The following is a 26282-nucleotide window of genomic DNA, read 5'->3' as shown; positions in this document are numbered from 1 at the left end:
GGAGTGCCCACTGCAGGGAAAGAGAGTCGCACCTGTTTGAGGCTTGGGGCCCCCGCAGTCAGCCCCCTTCCCGTGGGCGAGCTGGGGAAGCTGAACTCAGGGCAGGAACCACCAAGTTTGGTTTGCAGGCAGTAAGTTGTATGCCTCTAGGGGGCACCAGACCCTGGGCTCGGCCTGTATGGACCACCATAGGTGACAGCCCTTGCTAGGGCCCTCTTCTTGACACAATCCAGGTGCTGGCCTGCCCATCCAAGCCCTGCATCTGAGATTGGCTATCATGGGACTTGTGGTCTAGTGGGAAAGACAAGAGTAGAAGGAATACTAAGTAGATGACTAAAGTATTAGTAAATTGTATGCTGAATGCTGTGAGGGTAGAGTGGTCAGGGGACGGCTTCTGAGGAAGTGATGTTTTAGCTGAGGAGGTGATGCTAAGCCAGCCAGCAGTGAGGACACCTGATTCATGTCTGATGCGTTAACCGAGGCTCTATTTGTTAGGGGAATTCACTGATGGATGCTGATGACACATGAAGGGGCTGTGATGGTGGTGCAGAGATGTCACAGCACAACCTAGTGGGACACTGTGCAGGAGTAGGGAAGCCTGTGTTCAAGTTTGCACTTGGGGCACGAGCCAAGAACTCTGGGAAGATCACTTGGCCTTTCCAAACATCAGTTTTATCCTCTTTAAAGTGAGAAGTCTGGCACCTGATAGCCTTATGGGTCCTAAGCAAGAGTTTTGTACACCACTTGAGCATGATGTAAATAGATGGTGGTAATTAATTACAGTGAGGAGTAGTAATGCGTGAGCTGCCATCAGAATATGATTGAGTACCAGGCATTAAGAGTTGTGAGGTCAAAGAAGGGAAAATCAGTTTGAACTGAAATAGCTTCAGACAGCTGTAGAGTAGGAAGGAATAAAGAAACAAGCCCTGTGTAGCCTGAGCGTAGTGAACAAAGAGAAGAGCGGAACGTGATAAAGCTGGAAAGAGAGGTGCTGGTTTACCGAGGGTACTGAACGTGGTCCTGGAGCTGGGATCTTAGAGGGCAGAGCAGTGCCACTGGACAGCTTAAAGCAGAGGGAGAGGTTTGATCCAATATTCACGACTAAAGGTCGTATAAGAAAGATGTACTACAGGAGGATGACAGTAAGGCTTAGAAAGCTGCTATCACAGTGCTTGTCCGAGATGATGATGGCTGGGACTAGGAGGTCCAGAGAAGAGAGTGGACAGTAGTGGGAGGTGAATTCAATAGGACGTGCTGGCTTGAGGGAAAGGAAGGAATCCATGGTAACTCCCAGGTTTCTGGCTGAAGTGGGTGAGTGCAGGCTGGTGCCACTGACACAGAGGAGGCATGAGTGGGGGAATGGGAAGTGACGGTGAGTCTTTGGTGCCAGGAACCCCGAAGGTTCAAAGTTGAAGCAAGTGCCTTCCCTCCAGGGGCTCTAAGTTCAGTGACTGATGTGTGGATGGACTGTGGCAGTTAGAACAGGAGGTTCCGGGGGTGAGGATGGTGATGCCACAGGCGTCCACAGGAGGGGTGCCTGGCCTTGCCTGTCACAGCTGGGGCTTCTCTCAGTCGGAGACGGCCAGAGCAGTGCTTCCCTGATGATTCTGTGCATGTATTGCTGATGGGGAGGCCACGGGAGATGGATTATTCTCTGCAGAAAACCCAAATAAGACAACACTTCAACGGGAAGACCCTGAACTTCCTGTAGTGGCTCCCGGGCTGATCAGCAGGGCTCTGCAGTGGGGACTTCAGGTGCCTTGACAGCCACCTTTTCCACTCTCCTCCCCCCTGGGGGAGAGTCCACCCAAAAATGGGGATGGGGAGAGAGGTTGGCCTTGCTCAGGGAGGGACAAGCGCTGCAGTGGTTTGGTGGGAACTTTTCACCCAAAGAGCAGGTGGTTTGGCAGCGATTAAATCCCGCCTCTCAGGTGTGAGATAGGGGTGCAGTGTGAACCGGGGAGGATCTGTGATGCACGTGTTGGTTGTCGGCGTTTTGCCTGGAAGCTGGAGAGTGGCTGGTTCCTGACCTGGGAATCCTGTGCTCCTGCCTGATGCACAGGTCTTCAAGGGGCTTTTCCTGCTTAGGGTAGAGCTGACTTCCTGAAGACGGCCTGGGCCTGAATAATAGCTGCTATTTCATGGTACAAAATGCCATGACCATGGGTTGCTTTTTCTAAACACAGGCAGACCTCGTTTTATTGCCCTTCACTATGTTGTGTTTCACAGATAAGGCCTTTTTTAAAAACGGAAGGTTTGTGGCAACCCTGTGTCAAGCAAATCTATCAGCACCATTTTTCCAACAGTGTTTGTGCACGTCAAGCCTCTGTGTCACATTTTGGTGATTCTCGCAGTGATGGAAACTTTTGGACACTCTGTCTGTTATGATGATCTGCTGTCAGTGATCTTTGATATTACCGTGGTAATTGTTTTGGGGTGCTACGAACCATGCCCATGTAAGAGGGTGAACTTAATTGGTAAATGTTTCGTGTGTTCTGACTGTTCCTCCAACCAGCCGCTCCCCCATCTCTGGCCCTCTCCTCGGGCCTCCCTATTTCCAGAGACACAATATTGAAATTAGGCCAGTTAATAACCCTACAGTGGCCTCTAAGTGTTCCAGTGAAAGGAGGAGTCAGGCGATGCAGCAAGCTTCATTGTTGTCTTATTTTAAGAAACTGCCACAGCCACCCCCACCTTCAGCAGCCACCACTCTGATCAGTCAGCAGCACGCCCCACCACAAGCAAAAAGATTACATCTGGCTGAAGGCTCAGATGGTGGTGAGCATTTTTTTTTTTTTTGCACTAAAGTATTTTTAAAGTATATACATTGTTTTTTCTGATGTAATGCTGTTGTGCACTTTAGACTACAGTGTAGTGTAAACATAATTTATAGGTACTGAGAAACCAAGATTCATGTGACACTTTATGGCAATATTCTCTTTATTGGGATATTCACTTTATTGTGGTGGTCTGGAAACGAACCTGCAATATCTCCAAGCAATGCCTGTAAAGGGAACCTCACTGGGCTCAGGAAAAAAAGGATTTATTGAAAAGCAAATGGACCCAAGTTGTCAGCTAAGTCATGTCTATAATTGGGCTGAATGAATGGAGTCATACATTGGTTGTGTTTTTGAAGAACTTTGGGTAGAATTCCATACTTATAAACATCTCCCTGACAACCAGCTCTAAGTAATGGAAATTTGAAAATGAAAGTTTTTCCCCATGCATATACTTCCTATTACAGTTTTGATCATGAAATTGTCAAATGTCAGAGATAGATTAAATCACTGGGGGAGTCCGTGTCACAGTCTTCTGCTGGACAAGATGAAAAGACAGAGACCCAGAAAAAAGAAGCGACCCAAAGTCACATAGCAAGCAAAATGACCATGCAGGGTCTGACATCAATATGAGGCAAGATGTGACAATGCCTTACAAGTGGCACAAAGCAAATGACGTGAGACTTTAGAAGGCAGAGGAATAATTGCCTGCTGGGATGCCTGAGACAGGTCGGACTTTGGACGTGGGTCGTACTTCAGTAGAGGGTGTATGCTTAAGGTGATTTCAAGTAGAGGGAAAACCATAAAGGGCAGTGGTGGGAAAGTGTGCAGTTTCAGAGACTGACAAGTAGCTCATTTTGTCTGGTCTACGATACCATCATCTTATACGAAGCACAGAGATCATTTCATATAATCTTGCAGCAAATCTGTAAGATGGGGGTATCCTCTGTAATGTGGTTAAAGCTCACAAAGAGCCTGCTGATGGCAGGACCAGGACTCAGACAAGATCCTTAGACCAAAAGCCCAGTGTTCTGTCCTTAGCACCATAGTTTGCCCACACTTGTCAAGGGTTTTAGTGTTGGGATGTGCCTTGTGGAGGGGTTCAGCTTTTCAACTAAGAGGTTTGGACTTGATTCAGTAAACGAAGAATAGTTAACATTTTGTGAGTGGGGAAAGCATGGTTAGAGCTGTGCTTTAGACATTTAATCTAGCAGGAGTGTTAGGATGAATTAGAGACCTAGGTCCCTAAGTCAAGGTGACCGCTTAGAAGAGCATGAGCATGATTGGGGACCAAAGTCAGAAGAGACTGGACTGAGATAATCTGAGGGTCAAAGAAGTTAACTACCTTGTCCAAAGGCAGACAGCTAACCAGTGCACATGAGGTTCAAAATCCTTTGTTTTTACTACCCATATTCTGGTTTCGTGTCCTCTAGTTGAGCTGGAAGCAAAGCTAATATGTGAAGAACAAACCGAGGGTGCTGTCGCACATCATCCCCAAGGCCAACTTGTGGGCTGTTACAATAGTGTACAAACACGTAACGTGCGCCCGGCCCCGTCGTAGACTAGGCATGGGAGTGTGTAGGATGTGCAGAAGTGCGGTGGAGCTAAATAGAAATCATCCATTTTAAAACATAGTTTAAATTGCTCTAAATTAGGGAAGTTGTTAAAAGGTCCTCATTGGTCTAAGAAGAGTTGAAGTACCCTGACTTTAGGCTTCTTATCAGTGTCAGGTTGACTGTCTACCAAATCAGGCAGAAGTTAGCCCTAATGGTCCTTGCCCAGACTTCCTCATGCCCGAGAGCCTTGAATGTAAAGCTCTGAAACACTTGGGGATATTTATAATCCCCGATAATAGCTTGGCCACGTATGTGTATTTTCATCAGAACCCCAAAATGAGCTTCCATGTCTGGCCAGTTTTTTGTTCCCCTGCCTTGATTCCCTCTCTTTCTGAGGTCCTGACACTTTGTGGTCATGTAAACTAGCCCTGCCTTTTTGACTTTCTGGTCTCTTACACTTGGAATAGCCTGCTTGCGCCTCAAAGTTTTCTCCTCTGGTATGAGTCATTCTCTTTCCTGAGCAGTGAGTGACTTTTCCATCGTTTCCCAGCGATGCAAGTGGAAAGTGACAGGTGTCACTGGTCAGTGCCACCTTTTTTGTGGCAGATGCAGTATGTTACCTGGGTCTCTTCGCAGTCCAGTTCCCTGTGTGCACTGTGATGCCGCGGGGAGCCTGGCAGCACTCACGACTCCCAGCACCCCACCGACCTGATAAATTCTCTCCTGGCAGCCGTATGGTCCTCCCAGGGGTCTTTATTACATTCTTTGGACAGTATATACCTCCCCATTCGATGTGGTTCTCTAAGTCTTAAACACAACTTGTGCTCATCCTTTTTAGGTTAAACATACAGACTTTGGGCAAAACTCCAAACTTTTGGGTATGGCTCCTGCAATTTTTGTTCTCCTTATTGCAGATTCAGGTAGCTTTAAAGGTGGCATCAAACTCAGTTCTCTTTCATAGGTCGAAAGCCCAGCTTGTTGGACTTTAGTCCCTTGGGATGGTTGTGCCTCTGAGCAGCTCTCTAAGGAGTTGATTATGATGGTATTGAGAAGAGGAGAGGTGATACCTGTCCTGGTCCCCAGGGTCCAGTGGATGTCGTACAAAATGTAAACGATGAATGAGAATAGAAACTGTAAGCATCCCCAGGCTGCTTTAGGGGCCACCTTTCAATATGAAGATTTCACAGAAACAAGGAGAGGAGAAACATGCTCTATGACAATGGTATTCTAGAACCACAAGGGCTCTCAGAAAGCCACTTCTTATTCCATCCTCCAAATACTAGGTAAGACTCTATATAACCTTTCAGGTAATTGACTGTATAGCCAATTTGAAAGATCTATTTTTTTCAGTTTCATCTTCTCAGTAACATCTACTGGCCACCTGTATTCACTCAAGTCCCTCCCCACTTAATGATGGTGTGTGTGAACTGAGACTGCATAGCTCTTTGCGGACCTTGAAGAGCAGCTGAAGGTTAAGGTCTCTTCAGCCCAGCTACCACACCTGACTCTCCCCAGGGGCCCCGTTTCAGACTGCTTCTTGTCTGTCTTTCTAGTCCGTCTCTAGTTGACATCAGTGTCGTACCACTTTTTCAGCTTATTAGCTGTTGACCCAGAAGCAGGGCTAACATTCATTCACCTGTTCTGATGAGCCACAACCTACCTATACTGATAATTACTGAGATGGGGCAGGTCTCCCATGGTGCCTTCCTGTTCGTTCTTCTATTACTGGCCCTGCCCAGGAAGCTACAAGAGCTGGTGTTAGGGGTACTGGGCTGGTGCCAGAAGACCTGTGTTCTAAACCTACCTTTACACTTCTTAGTTTCTTCACCTGGAAAGGAAGATGGCTGGTTGATCCTAAGTTGCTTCTCCAACATTATGTCTTGGGTGTATTCTCTATGCCAGGCACTGTTGGAGGCACTGCAGATTAAAAGCAGAGTGCTTGCCCTCCTGGCAGTGGATTTGTGAACTGGTGGTAGGTGGCTGAATGTAGCATTTACAAGCAATTCATTTCCCAAATCGTGGCCCAGATGTTTGTTCTTACTCCCTGCTTGAACATCCATGTTCCTTGGAGACCAGATAAGCTGCTCTTTCCATTACTTGTCTGTCTTCATGCCGTCTTAAAGGGATAAATACAGATACATTTTATCTGATGTAGAGTATCTGCTTTCTGCCTTGCATTTAGTCTGACTCAGCTCCCTCTTATTGCAGTCGATGGCTGTTTTGTCTAATTTCTGGGAAACTTGAGGCACGATCAGCCTGGTGGTTAGTAGCAGGCCCTTTGGGATACATCTGCGTGAACAGAAATGTTCAGAACTGTGTCTGCTGGCATGCTAGACTCAAATACAAGAGGAGAAGAAAAGATCCTTGTTCTTGAAGACAGTGGCACAAGATGGGCGTGTAACAGAAAGGCGAGATTGTGTAACTGAAAGTGTATATATATGTAAGTTCTCAGGGGATGTCTGTAGAAGGACGTGGTCTACGGGATACTGCCTCCAGAGGGAACTTGGGAGAGGGACCCGATGGCTACATCCCCCTTCCTGCAGGTCATAAAGTAGGATTTGTAAGCCCTTCTCAGAACTTCTTGCTTTCTCCCACTTTCAGATCTTGTGCAAACAAGCGTATGAAGGAAGGTGGGCTATTTTTACACCACTCCTCACAATTGTTCCTAAAAGAGGGTGGGATCCTCCTGACTGTGCTCAGGCCCTTGTCAGCAGTGTCACTGGAAGGCGACAGCGCCTTCCCACGGCCAGTGACTGACCAGGGCTTTTTCCTTGCAGAGATGAGAAGAACCAGTCCATCATAGTCAGCGGGGAGTCTGGAGCCGGCAAGACCGTGTCAGCCAAGTACGCCATGCGCTATTTCGCCACGGTTAGTGGCTCGGCCAGTGACACCAACATCGAAGAGAAGGTCCTGGCATCCAGTCCCATCATGGAGGTAAAGCCGTCCAAACGTCCTCGGCCTTCTTGACTGGAGTCCCTTATACTGGCAGTAAGACTGCTGAGCGTCCAGCATTGCGTGACTGATCACAGTGTTCTTAGGAGCTGCTCACGTGGTCAGCATTCACACCTCTCCCCAAGAACCCGTGGTCCACTGTTGAGGGAAATTTTTCAAAGATGCCCCTAAAACCACAAATTTAGGAATATTCTGACCGGGTAGCTCAGGTCCCCAGTATTGGATAGAGTGACCTCTTCGTGGTTTCCTTGTTCCTTGACTCTGCTGAAGAGCGTTGGGACAGTTGTTCCCCATCTGCCACCGACCCTGCTGTGTTCCCCTCCCCTGCTGGCATCCTGTGTCAGCCGTCCGTGTCCCACCGAAACCATTCAGTGCTGTGAAGGCCCACTGAATCAGGAGGGCAGTTTTCATGGGGGTTGAGGAGGCCTAGATAAAAGATTCCCTTTTCTCCCAAAAAATATTTGGACATTTTATCTTTTGAGGGGAGATAGAGTCAAAAGCTATGTGACAGCATAGAATCTGTTGAAGATCCTCAGAAAATGTTACCTAGGTTGGCATGAACTGGCCAGGGCAGGTCCTGTCTGTATCTTCACCACCCCTACCTGCTGGCTGGGTGGCCTCAGAGCTGCCATTGCAAGTGTGGAGCCAGATATATTAACAAAAACTTAGGTCTAGCTATGGAAAACCATGTTATAGGCTCAGAACTCCATCTCTCTTTTCCTCCCTTTCCTCTATGGAACTTTCATTCTGATGGGGTTGAGCTGAATAGCTGCACATCCCCGGGCCAACTTTGATTTCCTTCCTCTGAAGCTGAGGCTCTTCATTCTTGTCTGGGCTGCAATCTGGTAGGAGTAACCCCTTCTGCCAGCTCCAAACAGCCCCTTTGTTTCAGTAAGAAGAAATGCAGTGGAGGCCAAAAGCTGCCAAAATAGCATCAGATTTCTCTGCCTAGCCCTGAGCCCCATTGATTAAGACACAAGGCACCCGTTTGGTTGGTCCTTCAGATTATTTTCGAGCTGGGGGAACAAGTACCTGCCTGGACCTTCCCAGGTCCCTGCCCCTCCTCTTCCTTTACCAAATGCAGGAGTAAATTCTGAATCTTAACTCATAGGAGTTTATTGTTTATTCAGGCAAAATCTCCTGCCTACAGAGTTGCATTATCCGGAGAACTTTCATTCTCTGCTGAGTAATCTGACACACTATTTTCACTGAGAATTAGATAAAACAAGTCCCGGAATCTATTCTTATATGAATTGGGAAACGGTCAAAACAGTTGAAGGCATTTTTACAAAACAACAACAAAAAACTTTTATTCAATTACAAGTTGTTCTTAAACTTGACTGTGCGTCACAGTCTCCAGGAGGGCTTGTTAAAGCAGATAGCTGGGCCCCACCTTCAGAGTTCCTGATTCAGGAGGGCCTGAGAATCTGCATTTTTCATAAGTCCCTAGGTGATCCTGATGCTACTGGTCTGGGTCCCACACCCATTTGAGACCCGTTTATCAAATAAATATTAAAAAGGTGGGAAGGATTCACTGGAAAATATGGAAGAAAAGGAAATAACCCCCCATGATCCTACAGCCTGCTAATAATTGTTCAATACTTTGGTATATTTCCTTCCAGCTTTTTCACTGAATATTATTGTATATGCCTTGTCCCCATATCATTAAGCTTTTTACAAACTTATTGGCTACAAACATACATTAATAGATGGTTTTACCATAATTTAACCCCCTATTGTCAGACATTTAGTTGGTAGCCTTTTTGCTCAGCATTTATTCTAAGTCCTGAGGTAGTGGCCTGGCCATGGCCTGGATTCAGCAGACGATCATGGACTTGAGTCCATGCCCCCCGTGGGCTGTCTACTGCACTTAAATGGAAGCAGCTAAGACAGCACTCTTTAGCATCACATGTCATCTCAGGTGGGAGTGACACCAGGATTTCACCTTTTCCTTTGCCTCTGAATTTCAAGATTCAGTTCATCTTTTAGGTAGTAAGATTGCAAAGACACAGAGTGCCTCTTCTTTTGGAGGTAAAGTATATAGTTATTCTGGACGAAACAGACAAGGGAAGAAACCTGTTTGATCTCTGGTGACTGAACAGAGTTCTTGTTAGCCAAGATGGGAATTTTGTGAAGACAGATCAGCACATTATTAAACAGATACAAGACACAGGCGGAATGATTTTTTTAGATTTTATTATTTTGTTGTAATAAAACATGCATAATAAAAAATTTACCATCTTAACCATTTTAAGTGTACAGTTGGGTGGCAAATCAGTACATTCACAGTGTTGTGCAACCATCACCACCATCCATTTCCAGAATTTTTTCATCATCGAAACAGAAACTCTGTACCCATTGAACAATAATGTCCTATTCTCCCCTCTACTCAGCCTCTGGCAACCTCTATTCTAATTTTTGTCCCTGTGAATGTGCCTCTTCTGTGTCTCTCATACAAGTGAAATCATATGACATCAGTCCTCTTGTGTCAGGCTGATTTCACTTAGCATAGTGTTTCCAAGGTTCATCCATGTTGCAGCATGCATCAGTACTTTGTGTTTTCCTGTGGCCGCATAACATTTTGTTGCATGTGTAGACCGCATTTTGTTTATCCATTCCTCTGTTGATGGATGGTTGGGTTGTTTCCACCTTTTGGCCAGTGTGAATAGCGCTGCTGTGAACATTGGCTTGCACCTGTTTGGGTCCCTGCTTTGGGGATGTTTTTTAAATGACCATGATCTGAAATGATCTAATGTTTTCAGTATCTGTTATAGCCTGAGTAGGCTGGTGGGCTGCTGGGGCCGCTTGGAAGAAGTATGAGAGCCACACGCACACCCCTAGAGGAGGAGGAGTGTGTATATGAACCAACCTAATCTTGCATGATGTCATGTAAACAAACACTACAGTGATTTGAGCTCAAAACATTGTTTCTACAGTTATGCAAATTGGTACTTTGGAAATTATGTGGGTAAGTCCAGAGGGCTCATTCTGTCAAATACAGAATTTTGTTATCACAGAGACTATCCCTTGAGCTGTTATTAAGTGTTATGTTGGAGAGAAATACTGGATACGAACATGGGAAGGAGGAATTATTGCCAGGAGGAACTCTAGGTGGAATTAGAGAAATTGCCAAGAAGAGAAAGAGCAGCTTCTGCTCTGCCAAAACCCAACTTTCACAAATTTGGAGTCTAACTTGGGCCCTTGTGTCAGGAAGCCCAGTCAGCTTTGTGGCTCCTCAGAGGGTTACAACCAGTACAAGTCATATTTTAATCAGGGCACAGCTGATTACTGATGACTCCAGCCCTGTCCCGGGAAAGGATGGCATCTCCCAACGAAGCAATCAGTTATGGTCATGTCATCCCCTCATTATTTCCTCAGCCCAGCAACTGCGGACGCCTCCTAGGGAGATGGAGAGTTGAGGGCTGTCTGAGGAGGCGGAACTCCCAGTGGGCTGCACTAAGTGGCAGTTGTTTGAATTAAAGGCGACTTGAGGGTGGATTGGGATTGGCTGGGGTGGACGGGGGTGATTTATTGTCAGCGCCAGAGCTCTCTGACCCCATTCTGTGTAAGAGCTTGTCAGCGTCCTGGGAATGATTTGTTCACAAGTCTGCACTGATTAAAAGGACATTGCTAATCAGGAGAGCGATAGAACGGGGACAGAACCCAAGCCCGGCCCGGAGGGGTCACATGGCTTCTTGGGGTGGCTGGAGTCTGCAGGCCTACAACTCCAGGAGCCCCACAGACTCACCTCATCCTGGGAGAAAGAAAGGGGGCTGGGGTACAGTGAGCAAAATTGACAGAGACAGAGACCAGTTACTATGTAATTTTCAGGGTTTGATTTTTTTTCAAGCTAAAGAAACAAGAAGCCCTGAAACTATTAACATATTCATGGGAGAATCTGCCCCCAACATACCTCACTGATCCCCTTTCCTCTTGTTTCTCTCATGTTTCAACACACTCTAGCCACTCCTCACTTGCTGGGTCTCTCACATACCCCTGTCCTTCTGCCCACACTATGTTTATAAATAAAATCTCTTTTCCTTCCCTACGGGTAAAATTCTCCTCACCCTTTAAGATCCACTTCATCTTTTACTTCTTAAAGTCTTTCCAGTTCTGCTGGCATCGGCTAATCACTCCCTTCTCTATTTCCGCTCTAGTTGATCTGCATCTCATTATTGAATAATCCCAATCATATTGAAATGATTTGTTTCAGTCCATTTTTACTGTACTACATATTTGTATATGCATAAACTAGGAAGAAGGTAGTTCTATTATATCACATATAAATAGTATATTTTAACCATTTTGCAACTTGCTCTTCACTCAATATTTTTTATTTATCCATGCATCATGCTCTAGTTTACTTAAACAGCTTTATAGCATGGCATTGTATGAATTTTCCACATTTTATTTATCTGTTCCCCCTATTGATAGACATTTAGATTGTATTTTTTATTGTTAAATACGGTCTGCATTAAACATTCTTTTGCACACCCACTTTTACACTTGCGTGAGTTTCTCTAGGTAACATCTAGAAGTACAGTTGTTGGATTGTTAAGTCCATATATGTTTAATTTTACTAGATATGCCCAGTTGTTCTTAAGAATGGCTGTTGCAGTTTACATTTGGACCAGCTGTGTGTGAGAGTTCCTTTTCCCTCACGTCCTCATCATCATTTCATAGTATCAAAGCTCTTCAGTTATTACCACTCATCTGTCATTTTCGTCTACATTTTTCTGATTTCCTCAGAGGTTCAGTATGCTTATTGGTCATGTGAGTTTCTTCCATGAATTCCCTGCATATGTCATTTGTTCATTTTCCAGATTTTAACTTTTTGCGTCTGTCTCTTTTGTTGGACCATAGACTCATAGATAGTCAAAGCCTGGGTTTTTATCATCTATAACAACTGGACTTACTTTCCTCATGCATCAGAATGTTTTCTAAGTCAGTAAACAACAACAACAACAAAAATCTAGCAAGTATTTAAAAGATAAAGAACAAGGTGCAAGTCCTTCACACATGCACAGAAGTTGGAAGTTCTTCATGCCCAGCGTAGAGATTGTGGGTTTGGTAGTAATAACACAAACAACCCCTTCCCTTTGTAGGTACCATTATATACTTTCAAAGTACTTGTAGATCCATTATATTACTTCTCAAAGCAGCCTACTGAGGTAAGGAGGATAGATAGATCTTTTGGCAGTGATTTAGAGCATGGGCAGGCTTTCCCTAAGCTACCACAAGGAACAATCTCAGATATGGTAAAGGTTCTTGTTGCCATTTTACAAATGACAATTTGAATTTTTTGAAATTTTGGAATCAAGATATTTTTTGGTTGAAACTAGATAATCCTTTAGAAGTTTACACAAACTGGCCTTTGCTGATTGCATCCTTCTGATGTTGTCAACATGTTCCTTTGTTCTCTGTATGTCCTGTAAAAGGGTAGTAAAATTTAGCGGCTTGATTAAATTTAGGTTTGATTTAAAAACAAACAAAAACCCCAGAACCCTTTATTGCTGGAGGTGTGTGTTCCTATCAAGACACACAGAATACCTAGCTGTCTCTTGGTGATGTCAGCAACCATTGCTTATGCCTAGATCTGTTAATTCATCGGCAGTTACAGAATGGTGACATTCTATTTTTCCTCCTGCATTTATCTACTGGAGTAAATCTAGGAAGAGAAACTTCTTCTCACCAACTGCTTACCCTGATAGAGTTTACACGGGAAAGTTAGGGTGGATGTTTGATTCCTTATTTACTGGTTGTCAGAGTAATGAGTTGGTTCCCTGCCACCCACGGAAAGGCTTTCCCCCCCTTTCTTATGAAAAAGTAAAAGTGAGGATTCATGTCTTTGTCTTTATCCTTTGATTTGACCTGGCTGTTTGAGATGTGAGAAGTTACCCACATGGGTGGCAGCTCCTGTCTGGTGGTGAATAGTTCCCGAGAGTTGGAAAAGGACTGTGAAACCACGTGGAATGAACACAGACTGTGGACTCAGTTATATCTGAATTTGTATCTTGGTGTTGGTACTTCCCAGCCATGTGACCCTGGGCACACTGCTTACCCTTTCTGAGCCTAAGTTTTCCCATAAGTATGAGGAAAGTTAATAATGCCTGTTTCCTGGAGTTCTTGTCTGGATTCAGGGAAACTGAAGGGAGCCCAGCCCAGGATCTGGGTCATGATGGAGGCCTGGGAAATGGTCACTTTTACTTGCATTTTAGGGAATACAGCCCTCCTTCCACTTTCTTTTTTTTTTTTAGATTTCATTTATTATTTATTTATTTATTTATCCATTTTTGGCTGCATTGGGTCTTCATTGCTGCATGAGGGCTTTCTCTAGTTGCAGCGGGGTCTACTCTTCATTGCAGTGCAGGCTACTCTTCATTGCAGTGCATGGGCTTCTTAGTGCAGTGGCTTCTCTTTGTTGTGGAGCACAGGCTCTAGGCCTGCAGGCTTCAGTAGTTGCAGCACGTGGGCTCAGTAGTTGTGGCTCATGGGCTTAGTTGCTCCACGGCATGTGGGATCTTCCCAGACCAGCATTTCAACCCATGTTCCCTGCATTGGCAGGCAGATTCTTAACCACTGTGCCACCAGGGAAGTCCCTCCTTGCTACTTTTCAAACAGAATTGGCTTCCTGAAGTCTGACGGTGGCTTGTCACGTGGTGCCTTGAAGGATCAGGGCTCTCTCTTAGAGGGGGGAGTGGATTCATGGAAACCTCTGCTGAGGTGATGAAGTTGGTGGGTGCTGATGACATAGACTCCTCGGATTAGTCATCTCTTTGACAGTCATTTCAGCTTGGCCAGACTCTGGCCTCGCCCTGACCTCAGGGCCACGTTCCATGCTCTAAGGTGCCCTTCAGAGCAACCCAGTGTACCAGGGTCACACATTCCCCCCTTCCCTGCACAGGTGCACACTGTATATATGATGTAGAGTTTGCTTTATACATTTTATACCTAAAAGAAAAAATACATATTTGTGACCTCGACAGGAAATTTTAGGGCCCTAAAGAGGCAAGTGACCTTCGAGGACAAGGACTTCAAAACTCTCATTTCATAGGAAAGAAAGCCAAAACCCAAGTTCCTCTATGCTTCCATTCACTCAAATGTTTTGATGCCTGCTGTGTGCTGGGCACTGGGGTAGGTGCAGGAGGTCCCATGGGGAAGCAGATGTGCACACCCCGCTGTCACGGAGACGGGGTGGTGTCTCGTGGAGATTGGGGGTAGGGAAGCAAGGGGACACGCAGAGTGAGGCCTGGGAGAGCATGTGGCAGAGGAGCTCCCCTCGCCTGTGAGGCCAGGGCAGGCCTTTCTGAAGACGCCACCTTTAAGCTGAGACCAGAAGGAAGAGGTGGAGAGAGCATGGGAAGAGAGTGTTCCCAGCAGAGAGAGAGGCGTTTGTGCAACTTGGGTGGGGACAGAGAGAACATAGGCTTTTGAGAACGAAAAGCAAGTTTAGAGTCATAAGAGGCTGGAGACAGAGGGCACGAGTGATGAGAGGCCAGGCTGGGCCTGGTCCTGCAGGGCCTCCAAAGCCCTGGATTTTCTTTTCATCTCTTTGTGCCTCAAATTTCCTAGACAACTGAAAAGTTACGATGGATATTTTTCAGGTGTTGTAACCATCTAAGAAGTAAACATGGGAAAGGGATTTCAGTATTAGTATGTTCATTACCAACCCATCAGCAATATGATGTTTCATAGAAAGTGAATAATCACGCAATGAGACCAGTCATTTAGCCACTCGAGTTTTAGATTATCATCTAGTGTTTGAACGATGACTCTGCTGCTGAGTAAGAAATAGTACCAAGAGGGTGATGGCTTCCTGGTATGTCCTAGGGATGATGTCAGTTGGGGCGGGTGGGGTGGGGGGGGTGGTTGACATTTGGTCTCTTTATAGGAAGTACCATTTAACAGTTGGAAATGATATTTGACATTTGATCAGTGGAGACCTGGTCAAAATGGATTAAGCCCCAGAAGATTTTTCTCACAAAAAGTCTAGAGCTCTTGGGTGCTGGCATTGATTGAGTGGCTCAAGGATGTCAGAGCAGTGGTTTCTGTGATTCTCTAGACCTTTCCCTCATGGTCCCAAGGTGACTGCTGCAGCTGTAGCTGTCACATGCGCATTCCAAGTAGGAAAAGGAAGAAGAGAGGAAGGTCAGTGGGGTGCACCTTCCAGCTGTTTAGTCCCCTTTAAAGAGACCATCAATCAACTCACTACTCTCATTGGCCATCATTAGGAGTAAAGGAAGCAGGAAAGTGAAGTTGTTTTGTTTCCTTTTAGCTTGACCCATTGTCATCCTAATAGTAGAGAGGTTCTAGAAGGAAGGAAGAGGGAGGTAATAGAGATGCTTCCTTGAGCATATACAATCCTGAAATTTAAGAAAACCCGTCCTGTTTTGCACTTTTTGTTTGTTCCGCACAGGCCATTGGGAATGCTAAAACGACTCGCAATGACAACAGCAGCCGTTTTGGAAAGTACATTCAGATTGGCTTTGACAAGAGGTACCACATCATTGGGGCCAACATGAGAACCTACCTGTTGGAGAAGTCCAGAGTGGTCTTTCAGGTGAGCCATGTGACTGGAGCTTCTTGTATTTTTTCCCACAGATGATGCTTACTTGCTCCGTGTTCCGCTCCCTCTGCCCAAAGAACATCTCATCATTTGAACCTGGATTTGGATAGACTATAAGTATTCGTTTATAAACATCAGACCTGAAAAATCTTTTACCTGGTATTGATATATTTCAGTGGGCGTTGTGTTTTTATTCAGTCAGTAAACATATACTGTCTGTTATGTGCTAGTCCTGTGCTAACAGCAGAGATACAGTGAAGAATAAGACAGTTGTGTTCCTTGTGGACTTCACAGTCTTGTGATCAGGGGAGTGTCATATAGGGTCTTTGGGTTTCAGCTTTCACCAGGAATCTTATTTGGTAAGTTATATTAAAAGAAAACAAAATAAGACAAAAACTGCTGACTAGTTTCCCTTTCAAATAAATGGAGTTCTTGCTTCTCACGTGATGAGAAGCCTTTTGTTCCCTTCTTCCCAACTACTCTTTGGCCTCTTGGTGACCCTCTTCCTCCTCCACCCTGGCCTTCGGTGGTGGTCATTGCAGTTTACAACCCCAGAGCAGTTCTCTCCACCTCCCAGGTTTGATTGGACCGTGCCACAGCCTTCACTTCACTGCAGCAAAGCAAACAGCCTGCTGTGCTGGGTGCAGGTCAGACGTGCTGCCTGTGGCTCTGGCCAGACTCCACGTGGGCTTTCCTCTTCCTTGCTGTCTTTGCTTAGGCCTCCTGAAGCCCCAGCCCCCGTCCCACCCAGCAGCACCGCCACTCTGCCAGTGTAAGGCAGGTCTGGCCCCATTGTCCACTCCAAGTCCTGGCTCAGTCGTGGACCTTTCCTCACTGCCCCAGTCTGACATGATGGGTAAGGCATAGCTTTTACTTAGTGCCAAGCCTCCCAGAGGAGAAAGGGAGCCTGCAGCAGGGAAATGACAGTGTGCCCAACACAAGCCAGGCAGCACGGTTATCTGAACAAGGGCCGACCCACCGAGCCGTCACTGGTGAAACAGCAGTGATCTGTAGAGGAGGAGAAGGAAAACACCTGTGTTTTGCATAAGTCAAGAGGGAAAAGTCTTCTGCTTGGCAGAAGGCCCCGTAACAATGCATGAACAATCTGGAGGTGGGAAACTGAAGGTGGCAGAGGCATGAAGGAAAAATCTCGATCTCTGTCACCCAGAACACTCAGGGATTAGAGTGGGTGAAGGGACAATCTTGGGGGTCACTGCTCCTAACACTGCTTAACTGTTTTCCTCCTCCAGGCAGATGATGAGAGGAATTACCACATCTTTTACCAGCTCTGTGCAGCTGCCAGTCTTCCGGAATTTAAAGAGCTCGCACTAAGTAAGTGACGTGGTCACGTGCCCGTCCTGGGGCTGGGCTCCTGCTGCAGCAGGCGGTGCACCTGGGGGCTCTGAGGGGGCAGGTGTGCGCCGCACAGTGTCCTCTGTCATGGGTTCTCAGCTCTGCCTCTGCTGTGGGCGCAACCCCCACAGCTCGATGAGTTTCATGCCCACAGAAAATGAGAGGATAAGAGGCTGGGGCGGGGGAACAGTGTTTTGCACAAATGAATTGACAGGCATTATTATCTTGAAAAATATGTTTTCACTCTAGATGCCGTAAGAAGCATGTCCCAGCCGTGAGGGTCTGGAGCTTTAGCTAAGGCACATCACTTACTGTGGCCGACGTGTTTTAAGTCATATTTAAGAATTGAGATGAAGCAAAAGAAGGAAGGGGCTGACGATAAAGCAGGGGTAAGATAGGGGTGGCTCAAGAGGCATATCGGTGAAGCCCAGGCCTCCCCACAGCAGGTGAGAGAGGAGCTTAGAAGCGTCTGAGTGGGCCGCTGGGCCTCAGCCGGGCAGCCGTGCCCTGACCCCTCGCGGGCAGGCGGGCGGCTGGCGCACACCCACCCTGCAGTGCTGGCGGCCGGAACCGAGCCACCGGGGTGGGCAGCGCCAGCTTGTTGCTGCCAGCAGGTAGGAAGACAGCCCTTCAGTGGGTCCCACTCACCCTGTGCTGCTGTTTGTGGAGGGGCCTTGAGACTGCTGACTTGGAGCTAGTGCAGCTGAGAGCCAGGGCAAAGCAAGAAGAGCGAGCAGGCTCTAGTTACGACACCATACCCACGTGGCGCCTCTCCTCGGGCCTGGAGCCTTCCGCCGTCTATGTGCGGGGTCTTATCTTGGAACATTGACTGACTTCTGCCACTGAGTCCTCCGAGCCGTGGATGCACGTGATGAGGGCAGGCCTCGGGGCCGTGCAGCTTCCCTGTCCCTGGCCCGTCATCTGTATCTTTGGGAGGCATGGGTAGGTCCAGTACTCGCAGATGGTGTACAGGGCTGGGTGTCTAGACAGAGGTTAATTGGCCGGTGTGCGACTGTGAGAGAAATAGACTTCTGAGGCTTTGCGTCCCAGAGCCAAATCCTTGCCACCTTATGAGCCCCACACCAGATCCACCTCTGACCACTCCAGCCTGTGCTCCCAATAGGTAAAATACATCAAGTAGTTCAAACCTTGGTCTGCCCTCTTCACTCTCTGCTTTACTTGCATGTGGATTCTAGTAGCTTTCAGTGCCTGTGCCATGCAGTGTAGCACTGGCTCCTCCGTCCACTCATTAAACCCTGTGCAGGTGAGCTAGGCCCTGGGGCTGTAGTGTGGAACCAAACGTTGTGGGTCCTGCCCTTGCTTCACTCACAGTTACAGTACGGAGTGAGAAGGGTGTGCTAAGGTGAAGCACAGCTGAGGGGGGTGGGGCAGAAGCTGTTCAGGGAAAGTCGATTTAAATTGGGTCCCAAAGGACGAAGCCTTGGATGATACATGTTACACTGGTTTTGTGCTATACTCTGGCTGTTCAGTGCTTGCAGGTCTGACTCTCCTCAGTGAAATCGTAAACTCCTCGGACAAGGAGTGAATGTTACAAGCCTTGTTTGATGGGCACTGCCCTGAGCTGGCAGCTTAGGGCTCTGACACTGGCTTACAGTCGTAAGGGACTAGGAAGGCAGGCTACCTTAAGGTCCACTGCCATCTTTCCCTCTCCTTCCACAGGCCCAGGTGGACTTCTCAGGGCCAACCTGCAGGGAGATGAAAACTTTTTTCTAGGGTCAGTTTTATAGAAAATGAATGAATACTGGCAAGATCCATCTGGCTGTATTTGGACCATTTTATCCCAGATGCAACTTTAAGGTAATGGGAAAGAAATCCCCCCACCCCCACCCCCCTGCCACTTACAGAAGTACACTGAGGTGAAAAATGACTTTTCTGTACTCCGTGTTTCAGCAAGATGCAGGCTCCTTGGGCCGCAGCTGGAGCAGTTGAGAATTACCCAGTTGGATCAGTTTCTTGCATTCTTACCTGCCTGTGCCCTCCGAGAGCATCTTGGAGTGAAGTGAAGAGCCTTTGATAAGCTCTTGTGCTCAGGCTCGAGGCTGTCTTCTGCGTTGTGGGTAGATTGGCTGTGAGCTCTGAAGCTTGACGTTTACAGTTCCACTGATAACCCTGGTTGAGTGGATGGAAACGTCAAATAAATGGACTAGCCTGCAGCTTCCAGTGAATATTCAGACCTGCCTCTCCTTTCCCCCCCTTTTCTTCACCTAAACTGTGCAGTTTAAATGCACAGAAATCTCTGTAAGACCCCTTGACTCTGCAGGAGTTTTGTGCATTTGTCTGAGAATGGAATGGACAGATTTGTGTACAACCATCCACACTTTCTTCTGCCCTGTTGTTGGTGGTCTGTTGCATTAAAATGACCTCAAGATGAGATTAAAAAAAAAATAATGCCGTGAATAATATGTTAGAGTGTGAATAAATGATGGTAAAAAGAGGTATAATGGACCCACATTCCCTTAAATGCAGTCTTCACGTAATAAGGAATAAATCCTTTCTTCTTTTTCATTTCCATTGCTGTATGGATACAGTTTTATAAACACCCTCTCTTGCCTTGCACAAGTCAGAGTATGGCCTCCCCAAGTGAAGTGCAAGCCCTAGGTCATGGCCTTGATGGTCCATTGCTCTAATCACTGGCTTCACAAGCCTTCTGTACACTGGTCTGATCCAATGAGCCAGTTAATAGGGGATTTCATGGTGTATATCTCCTTGGGAATTCTAAGTAAAGAGAGAGACCCAAACTGGAGGACAAGAGACCCCTCTCTGGGATGGGATGATTGGCTTCATGAACCTAAGAGGAGAGCTGAGATGCAGGCAGGCTAAGCAAATAGGGGAAGAGTGACTGCCTCCTGTTGGGATGTCTGTCTTATTAAGGGGGTCTGGGAGTGATGTTAACAGGGGTGATTCCAGCCTTAAAGCAGATGGAAGGGAGGTGATTATTTTGATTGGATTCAAATCATGTAGGAGAGAATGCTGTGATTGGCTGGGGTGGCTCCTGCCGTGATGAACCTCAGTGAGAGGAAGCTACCCTGCTGGGCTCTTGAGTTTGGGAACACAAAGCAGGGGAGGGTGGGGTGGTCTGTCTGACTCAGAACATCAGGCAGTGGGGCCCTGGCTATGGACAATGAAAGGTCTTTGCTAAATGCTGAAAATGCCTCCTTCCCTCCAATATGAAAGTTTATTGTTCTTCTTGGAGTCTCAGGTGACTCTAGTGTGTCAACTGATACTTCTGATATAATGAGTTACATTGTATTTGGGGCTTAGTCATGGGATATCACAGATAACCATTTCTTTAATAGGGTGATCAAGGAATGGACTCCCAGGCCTGGCCAAACCCTGGGTGAGCCTGGGAAACCCCTTAAAGCCCTATGGTGCTCAGTTTGTCTAAAAAATGGGAGTAAATATACACTTGGCCCTCTATATCTGCGGGTTTGGTATCTATTGATTCAGCCAACTGAAATTCTGTCCACAGTGGTGGAGAGCTGACTTGTACTACACTGTTTTGTATATGAGACTTGAGCATCTGTGGATTTCGGTATCTGTAGGGGGGTTCTGGAACCAACGCCCTGTGGATACACAGGGATGTCTGTATTCAGTTGTCTTCATATGGACACTGTAAAAATCATCAAATGAGGTGTTTTGAGAGGTGAGTATAAAGGGGAAAAAAGAATCAGTACTTTTATTGAGCCCTTGAAGCTGTTACATTACTCTGTGCCAGAGCTTCCAGGGTCGATAAGATATGAAAGACCTAAATATACCATCTTCCACGAGGACCTAATGTGATTTGCTTCATCAAAATTCACTTCTGCTGTGGCTGTGAGTGAGCTCAGAGCTCAGGTCCTTCCCCCCCAGTTCAGGTACCTGCAGTCATTGGAGTGGGTTGAAGTGACCCCCCAGGAAGCCTTCCCTCAAAAAACATGCCCAGTATTCTGCTGTTCATTCCCGTGTGCAGTGTTGCCTGTTGGTTGTGTGTGAGACTGCAATTTGGGGCTGAGTTCTGCCACTTCCTAGCTGGGCCTGGTATCATGGACTTGACCGGCAGGAGGGATTGGTGGAGCACAGTGTGGCTTGGACCATAGGATTCAAGGTGCAAAGTGGGAGAGACCAGGAAGGAGCGGTTGACAGGGCCATTGAAGGCATGAACGGGGGCAGTGCTGAGGATTGACGGTAAGGAAGCTGGTGTGTCTGGGACAGAGAGATGGGGAAGGAAAGTCTAGGCATGAGTCCGGAGTGGTCGGAGGAGGCCACTTCACAAAAGGTCCAGGAAGCCCTTCTAGGGTGTTTTACCTTTGCCTTGAGGGCAGTGGAGCAGGTGGGTGTCTCCAAAGGGCTTTAAGAGGGAGTGGTGTGATCAGAGTTACCAGCAGTTTGGAGGAGGATTTTGAAAGGACAGGAGCAGAAGCAGGGAGAAAGGCTTAGCATCTCTTGCAACAGTCCCCAGACAGCAGATGCTGAAGGTCAGAACCAGGACAGTGGCAGTCGGCGGGGAGGAGGGAGACTGGGAGTTGCAATGAAGCTGCATCTGAGCGTCTGTAACTGATGTGCCTTTAACCATATATGCCCAGGTCAAGAGAAAGTCATTTCACTAGTGTTTTCAGGGGAGGAAGGAAAACAGCCAGTGTCCAGTTTTGGCATCTTATGAAAATCAAACATTTTACACTTAGAAATACCAAGCACTGGGCAGGGTTATATCACACAAAGGTACTATAGTTTGTGGAAAGTTGAAGTGGTTTTTGAGGGTGGTTTTGATGAGGTGCAGTTGTTGCCTTAAATGCTGGCTCCCAAGCCCTGTAGTACAGATACTACCCAGGGCTCGTTGCACTTTTGCCCTCTGCTGAGGGTGGCTCTGAATTCTACGACGGAAACTGGGCCCTCCTCACCAGTCATCCCAAGGCTGTTAGCAGAGGCCTGACTGAAGAGGAAATTAAGCTGGGGGATGAGAGCAAACATTGAGGGTCTCAGAACCTGCATTTGTACACATGCTTAAACAGCCCAAGGTGCTCCATCGTTTAAAAAAAAAAAGAACACGTCACCCTGGGCACATCACTGCCCCTCGTGTCAAATGAGGTTGTCAGACTAAGATTATCAGCAGTCGTGGAGGTCTGGTTCCAGGATGGGTGTACATTTTACTGTCTCTATCAGAGCCTTTTTAAAAACAAATCTATGGTGACTCCTACTGTAACTTGAACTTGCCATGACTTTCGTGTTCCTTTGTTTTTCACGTGTCAGTTTCCACAAAGGCAGCAGCAGGTTCTGTCAGTGTGGTGGACTTTTCTGTCTTCTGTTACTCACTTTTCTCCCCCATTTGCCGTTGTCAGTAAAGGTGACATTTGAAAGAGTTCCACATCCAGCTGGGAGTAAATGTGGGCCTGGGACAGCTTGCTCGGGGAGTGGCCCTCCTCATGGGTGTGGTCGGTGGTGGACCGGGGTTGAAGCGTCCCTCCCGTGCCTGAGGCCTCACCTCCTTTCCCACTGCAGCCTGTGCCGAGGACTTCTTCTATACGTCACAGGGAGGAGACACGTCCATCGAGGGTGTAGATGATGCTGAGGACTTTGAGAAGACTCGACAAGCCTTCACACTCCTTGGTAAGGAGCTTGGAGAAAGGGAGAAAGGTCCAGAGGGTTGATTTCATGGAGAGAAAGCATGGCCACATCCCACTTTGCTTGCCAACCTTCATAAGCCCTCTTGCTCTTGGTGAATATCTTCTTTCTCTATGCCATCCCAGCCCTTGGGCCCCAAATCATATGGCATGGAGCTTTGGTGCCCTTTCTTAACAACAGGGATCTGAGAGTTGGTCTCTCGGGCACTGCCAATGCCAAGTACCCCTTTCACTCCCTCAGGGCATTGATGCCAGTGGACAGAAACCAAGAAGAGCCTGTCTTTTCATGCTGTGGTCTGGGTTTGAGGCAGTGTGTTCTAGCAGAAAGAACATACCTTAGGGACCAAAACCACCCATGTACCACAATCATGGGCTCCAAGTTGGAAACAGACTGTGACGGTCTGGTAGTGCTGTCACACGTGCAGTGTGATTTTGTCCTTGCTGATTCCATGTAGAGCTTAGCAGTGGAATCCATGGGATAACGGGTGAATAGATGCGGTTTGCCTTTTGTACCCATGAAACAGAAACCACACTGGTTATTCCCACAGGGAACAATTACTGTAATTGTTAACAAGAGCAGGTCGATAATTAACTATTAAATAAGAGGATTTTAGGGTTCTAGAAGTAGTAGGTGTAAAAGAACTATCTCAAGGGTGAGGAGCAGCAGCCAATACAGGAGCTAATGACTAGGAGAGCCCCCCGACCCCGGGCTGAGATTTCGAACACTTCTAGGAGGATGTGGCTGCCCCAAGCTCAGGAAGCCCTCTGGTGGTGAAGGAACCTGCAGGGGGGCGTGGGCCAGCCCTGGTCTGTGTAAGCAGCCTGCAGTACCCCGGGTGTGGTAGGGCCGGAACGTCTCAGAAGCAGCTGCTGATGGGGGAGCACGGCCTGAGGACACAGCCGGAGCTCACCTGGGAGGGTGCTGGGCTCCCAAGATGAATACTGATGACTGTGGAGGACCAGAACCAGGAATGGAAACGTCTTCTTGCTGCTCTTGCCTTGCAAAGTCCCCACCGTGCTCTCTATTGATCAAGAGTGACATGCCAGCAACAGGCCCAGAGGAAAACTTTACAGGGTCTAGCTCCAGTGTGACAACGCAGGGCAAAGAAGGGCAGGTTTGAAGCTGAGAGATGGTAAATTGGTAACAGGCACCCCTGAGTTCCCCAGCATCACATCGCTGTTTTATTCTCCAGAGTTGGGGAGCAGCTTTAGAGGAGACTTGATGCTGAGCAGGGTAGCATTCTGCCCAGAAAGGAGAAGGCCCCTGTAGTGCTGGTGTGGGCACTGGGCTTGGGCATAAGCTGATCCAAGGGGAAGGTTGCTCCACCAAGGCCCTGGGGAGACTCGGTACTTTAATTCTCAAAGCAAATGAAATTTGTAAAATTAATTATTTTAATAAGCCATCCTTCCCTACTCTTTAATAAACGTGTCCATTTTTTAAATTCCAGAGGTTGGCAGACTTTTTCTTGAAGGACGTGATAGCGAACGTTGTGGGCCTTCTGGGCCACGTGAGTTCCGCAGCAGCTATTCAGCATTGCCATTGTGGTGCAAAAGCCGCGGTAGGCAGGGTGTGCAAGGAAAGACACAGCAGCGTTCTAGTACAACTGTATTTACAAGACTCAGGCTGTGGGCTACAAGCCTTGTGGATTTAGGTTTTGATTTTTTTTTTAATTTGTTTTGTTGCTTCCTGTAAAGAGGTACTGCTTATTCGGAGAATCCTGTATTGAGAAGGGACTTTGTGGTCAGTATAGTGCAAAAATCCTAACTACTGTTCGGATTCAGTAGTCAGTCATTCAATATCTACTACTTAAATTCCTACTATGACAGGGTGGTTAGATCTTTGGAAACTGACAAAGCAATGGTTCCTAAGAATACGTGAGAGGAAGGGGAAAGTGATATTTCCCTCTCCTCCTGTGATGGGCCCAGCACCCACTTCCTGACAGGTTCTTCAGCGGGACTTGAGAGCTCTCTAAGCTCTGATCAAAAGCCCAGTGCTTCACTCCCTACACAGGTGCACAACCGTCCAGCCTCCTGTCTTGTCCTGGGTTTCAGCCTCTGGCTTTAACCTGCCTTCCTTTGGCCAGCCTTACTCGTTTACGCTGAACCAGGACATGTGCCTAAATTATTGACCCTCTGGCTGTTTTGTGGATTATTAGTTTAAGTAAAAGCAGATATCTGAACGATGCACACATTTCTGTAGACATTTGCAGGCACTTGCAGCCTGTGTAACAAGTGTCAACACAGTCTCTCTCTCTCTCTTATGTTTCTGAGCACCTGCTGTGTGCCAGGAGGTAGTGATGAGGCAACAACAGGGGTTTGTTGTAATTTTTAAAAATTTGTATATTTTGAAGATATCGTGTAACAAGAATTAGAAAGTAAATCCCTGACCCTATGACGTTTACACAGTAGTGGTCTCTAACATTATTAAAGTGCAGAGTTAATTTGTCTGGTTCATGCTTGGGTTGTCAACTTTGTTGATTATCTCAGTTAAGTTTTTCATCCTAACATGACACATCTTTACTCCCATTTATATAAGGTGTCACTGACTGCTCGTTTAAGCCTGAGTAAAATATTGCCTTAAAAATGAGTAACTGCGGATCACATGGAACCTTGCTACTCAAAGTGTTGTCCTCACCTACTAGCATCCGCATCACCTGGAGGCTGGATAGAAATGAGGAATCTCAGGTCCCACCCTAGTCCAGCACAATTAGAGTCTGAATCTCAGTAAGTTTCCCAGGTGATTTGTGTGTCCATTAAAGTTTGAGAAGTAAAAAAAAAAAAAAGAAAGAAAAAGTAACTGCATCTGGGTAAAAACTTAGGGGACAATTGTATTGTCTCTTAAACTTAATGGTAGGTTGGCTGGTGTTCATTCTATTAGTCTGTAGCCTGTTTTTAAGTCTGAAATATTCGGTAATTCAAAAAGAAATGATAATGCCTTAAAGCTACATATACATTTTAAGAGAGTATCCATGTCTTTGATAACTCACATGCATAAGTGACAAAACTGGCCGTGGGTATTTGCTGCCAGTGGCCCTGGAGTAGGGGTGTGTGTCTGTAACTGAAGGAGTGTCTAGTGTGGTAAACAGCAGCCCCCGGGGGACAGCCAGGAGCCAGCTGGCCATCCAGCCCCGTAACAGCACCCCCAGGAGAAGTTTCTCCTCTTCTTTCCCTGTTGGCACTTCAGATGCGTGTCACAGATGTTTGCAGGATATCATGTTGGGAGAAAAATGACTGCAGATAAATGACCAATCTTCTTAAACTCATAAAAACATCCATAACGTGTTGGGTTGAAATGAAGTCCAAAATGAGTCTACATGATTGCTGCCTCTCCTGTGCTCTTGGAGACGTTCACATGGTAGCGTGACCCATCTGGTTTGATCAGGACAATCACCGTGAAGATATTTCTCTTCTGGTCCAAGGAGCCCTTTTGCCCTCTGAGCTGTTACTGTGAGTGGTAATT

General features: G+C 46.8%; 1 protein-coding gene across 1 annotated transcript in view; it reads left to right on the top strand.

Annotated features, from left to right (window-relative positions):
- Window positions 1-26282, top strand: part of MYO5B (myosin VB) — a 340872-nt gene that overhangs the window by 184686 nt on the left and 129904 nt on the right. The window contains exons 5-8 of the mRNA XM_057699421.1: window positions 7111-7267; window positions 15702-15845; window positions 17102-17183; window positions 22701-22808. Coding sequence (XP_057555404.1) covers window positions 7111-7267; window positions 15702-15845; window positions 17102-17183; window positions 22701-22808 — 491 coding nt within the window. The remainder of the gene's footprint in view (window positions 1-7110; window positions 7268-15701; window positions 15846-17101; window positions 17184-22700; window positions 22809-26282) is intronic.

The sequence above is a fragment of the Hippopotamus amphibius genome, chromosome 11 (genome assembly GCF_030028045.1).
Source record: "Hippopotamus amphibius kiboko isolate mHipAmp2 chromosome 11, mHipAmp2.hap2, whole genome shotgun sequence".
NCBI lineage: Eukaryota > Metazoa > Chordata > Mammalia > Artiodactyla > Hippopotamidae > Hippopotamus > Hippopotamus amphibius.
This window is presented reverse-complemented; position numbering and strand designations above follow the sequence as displayed.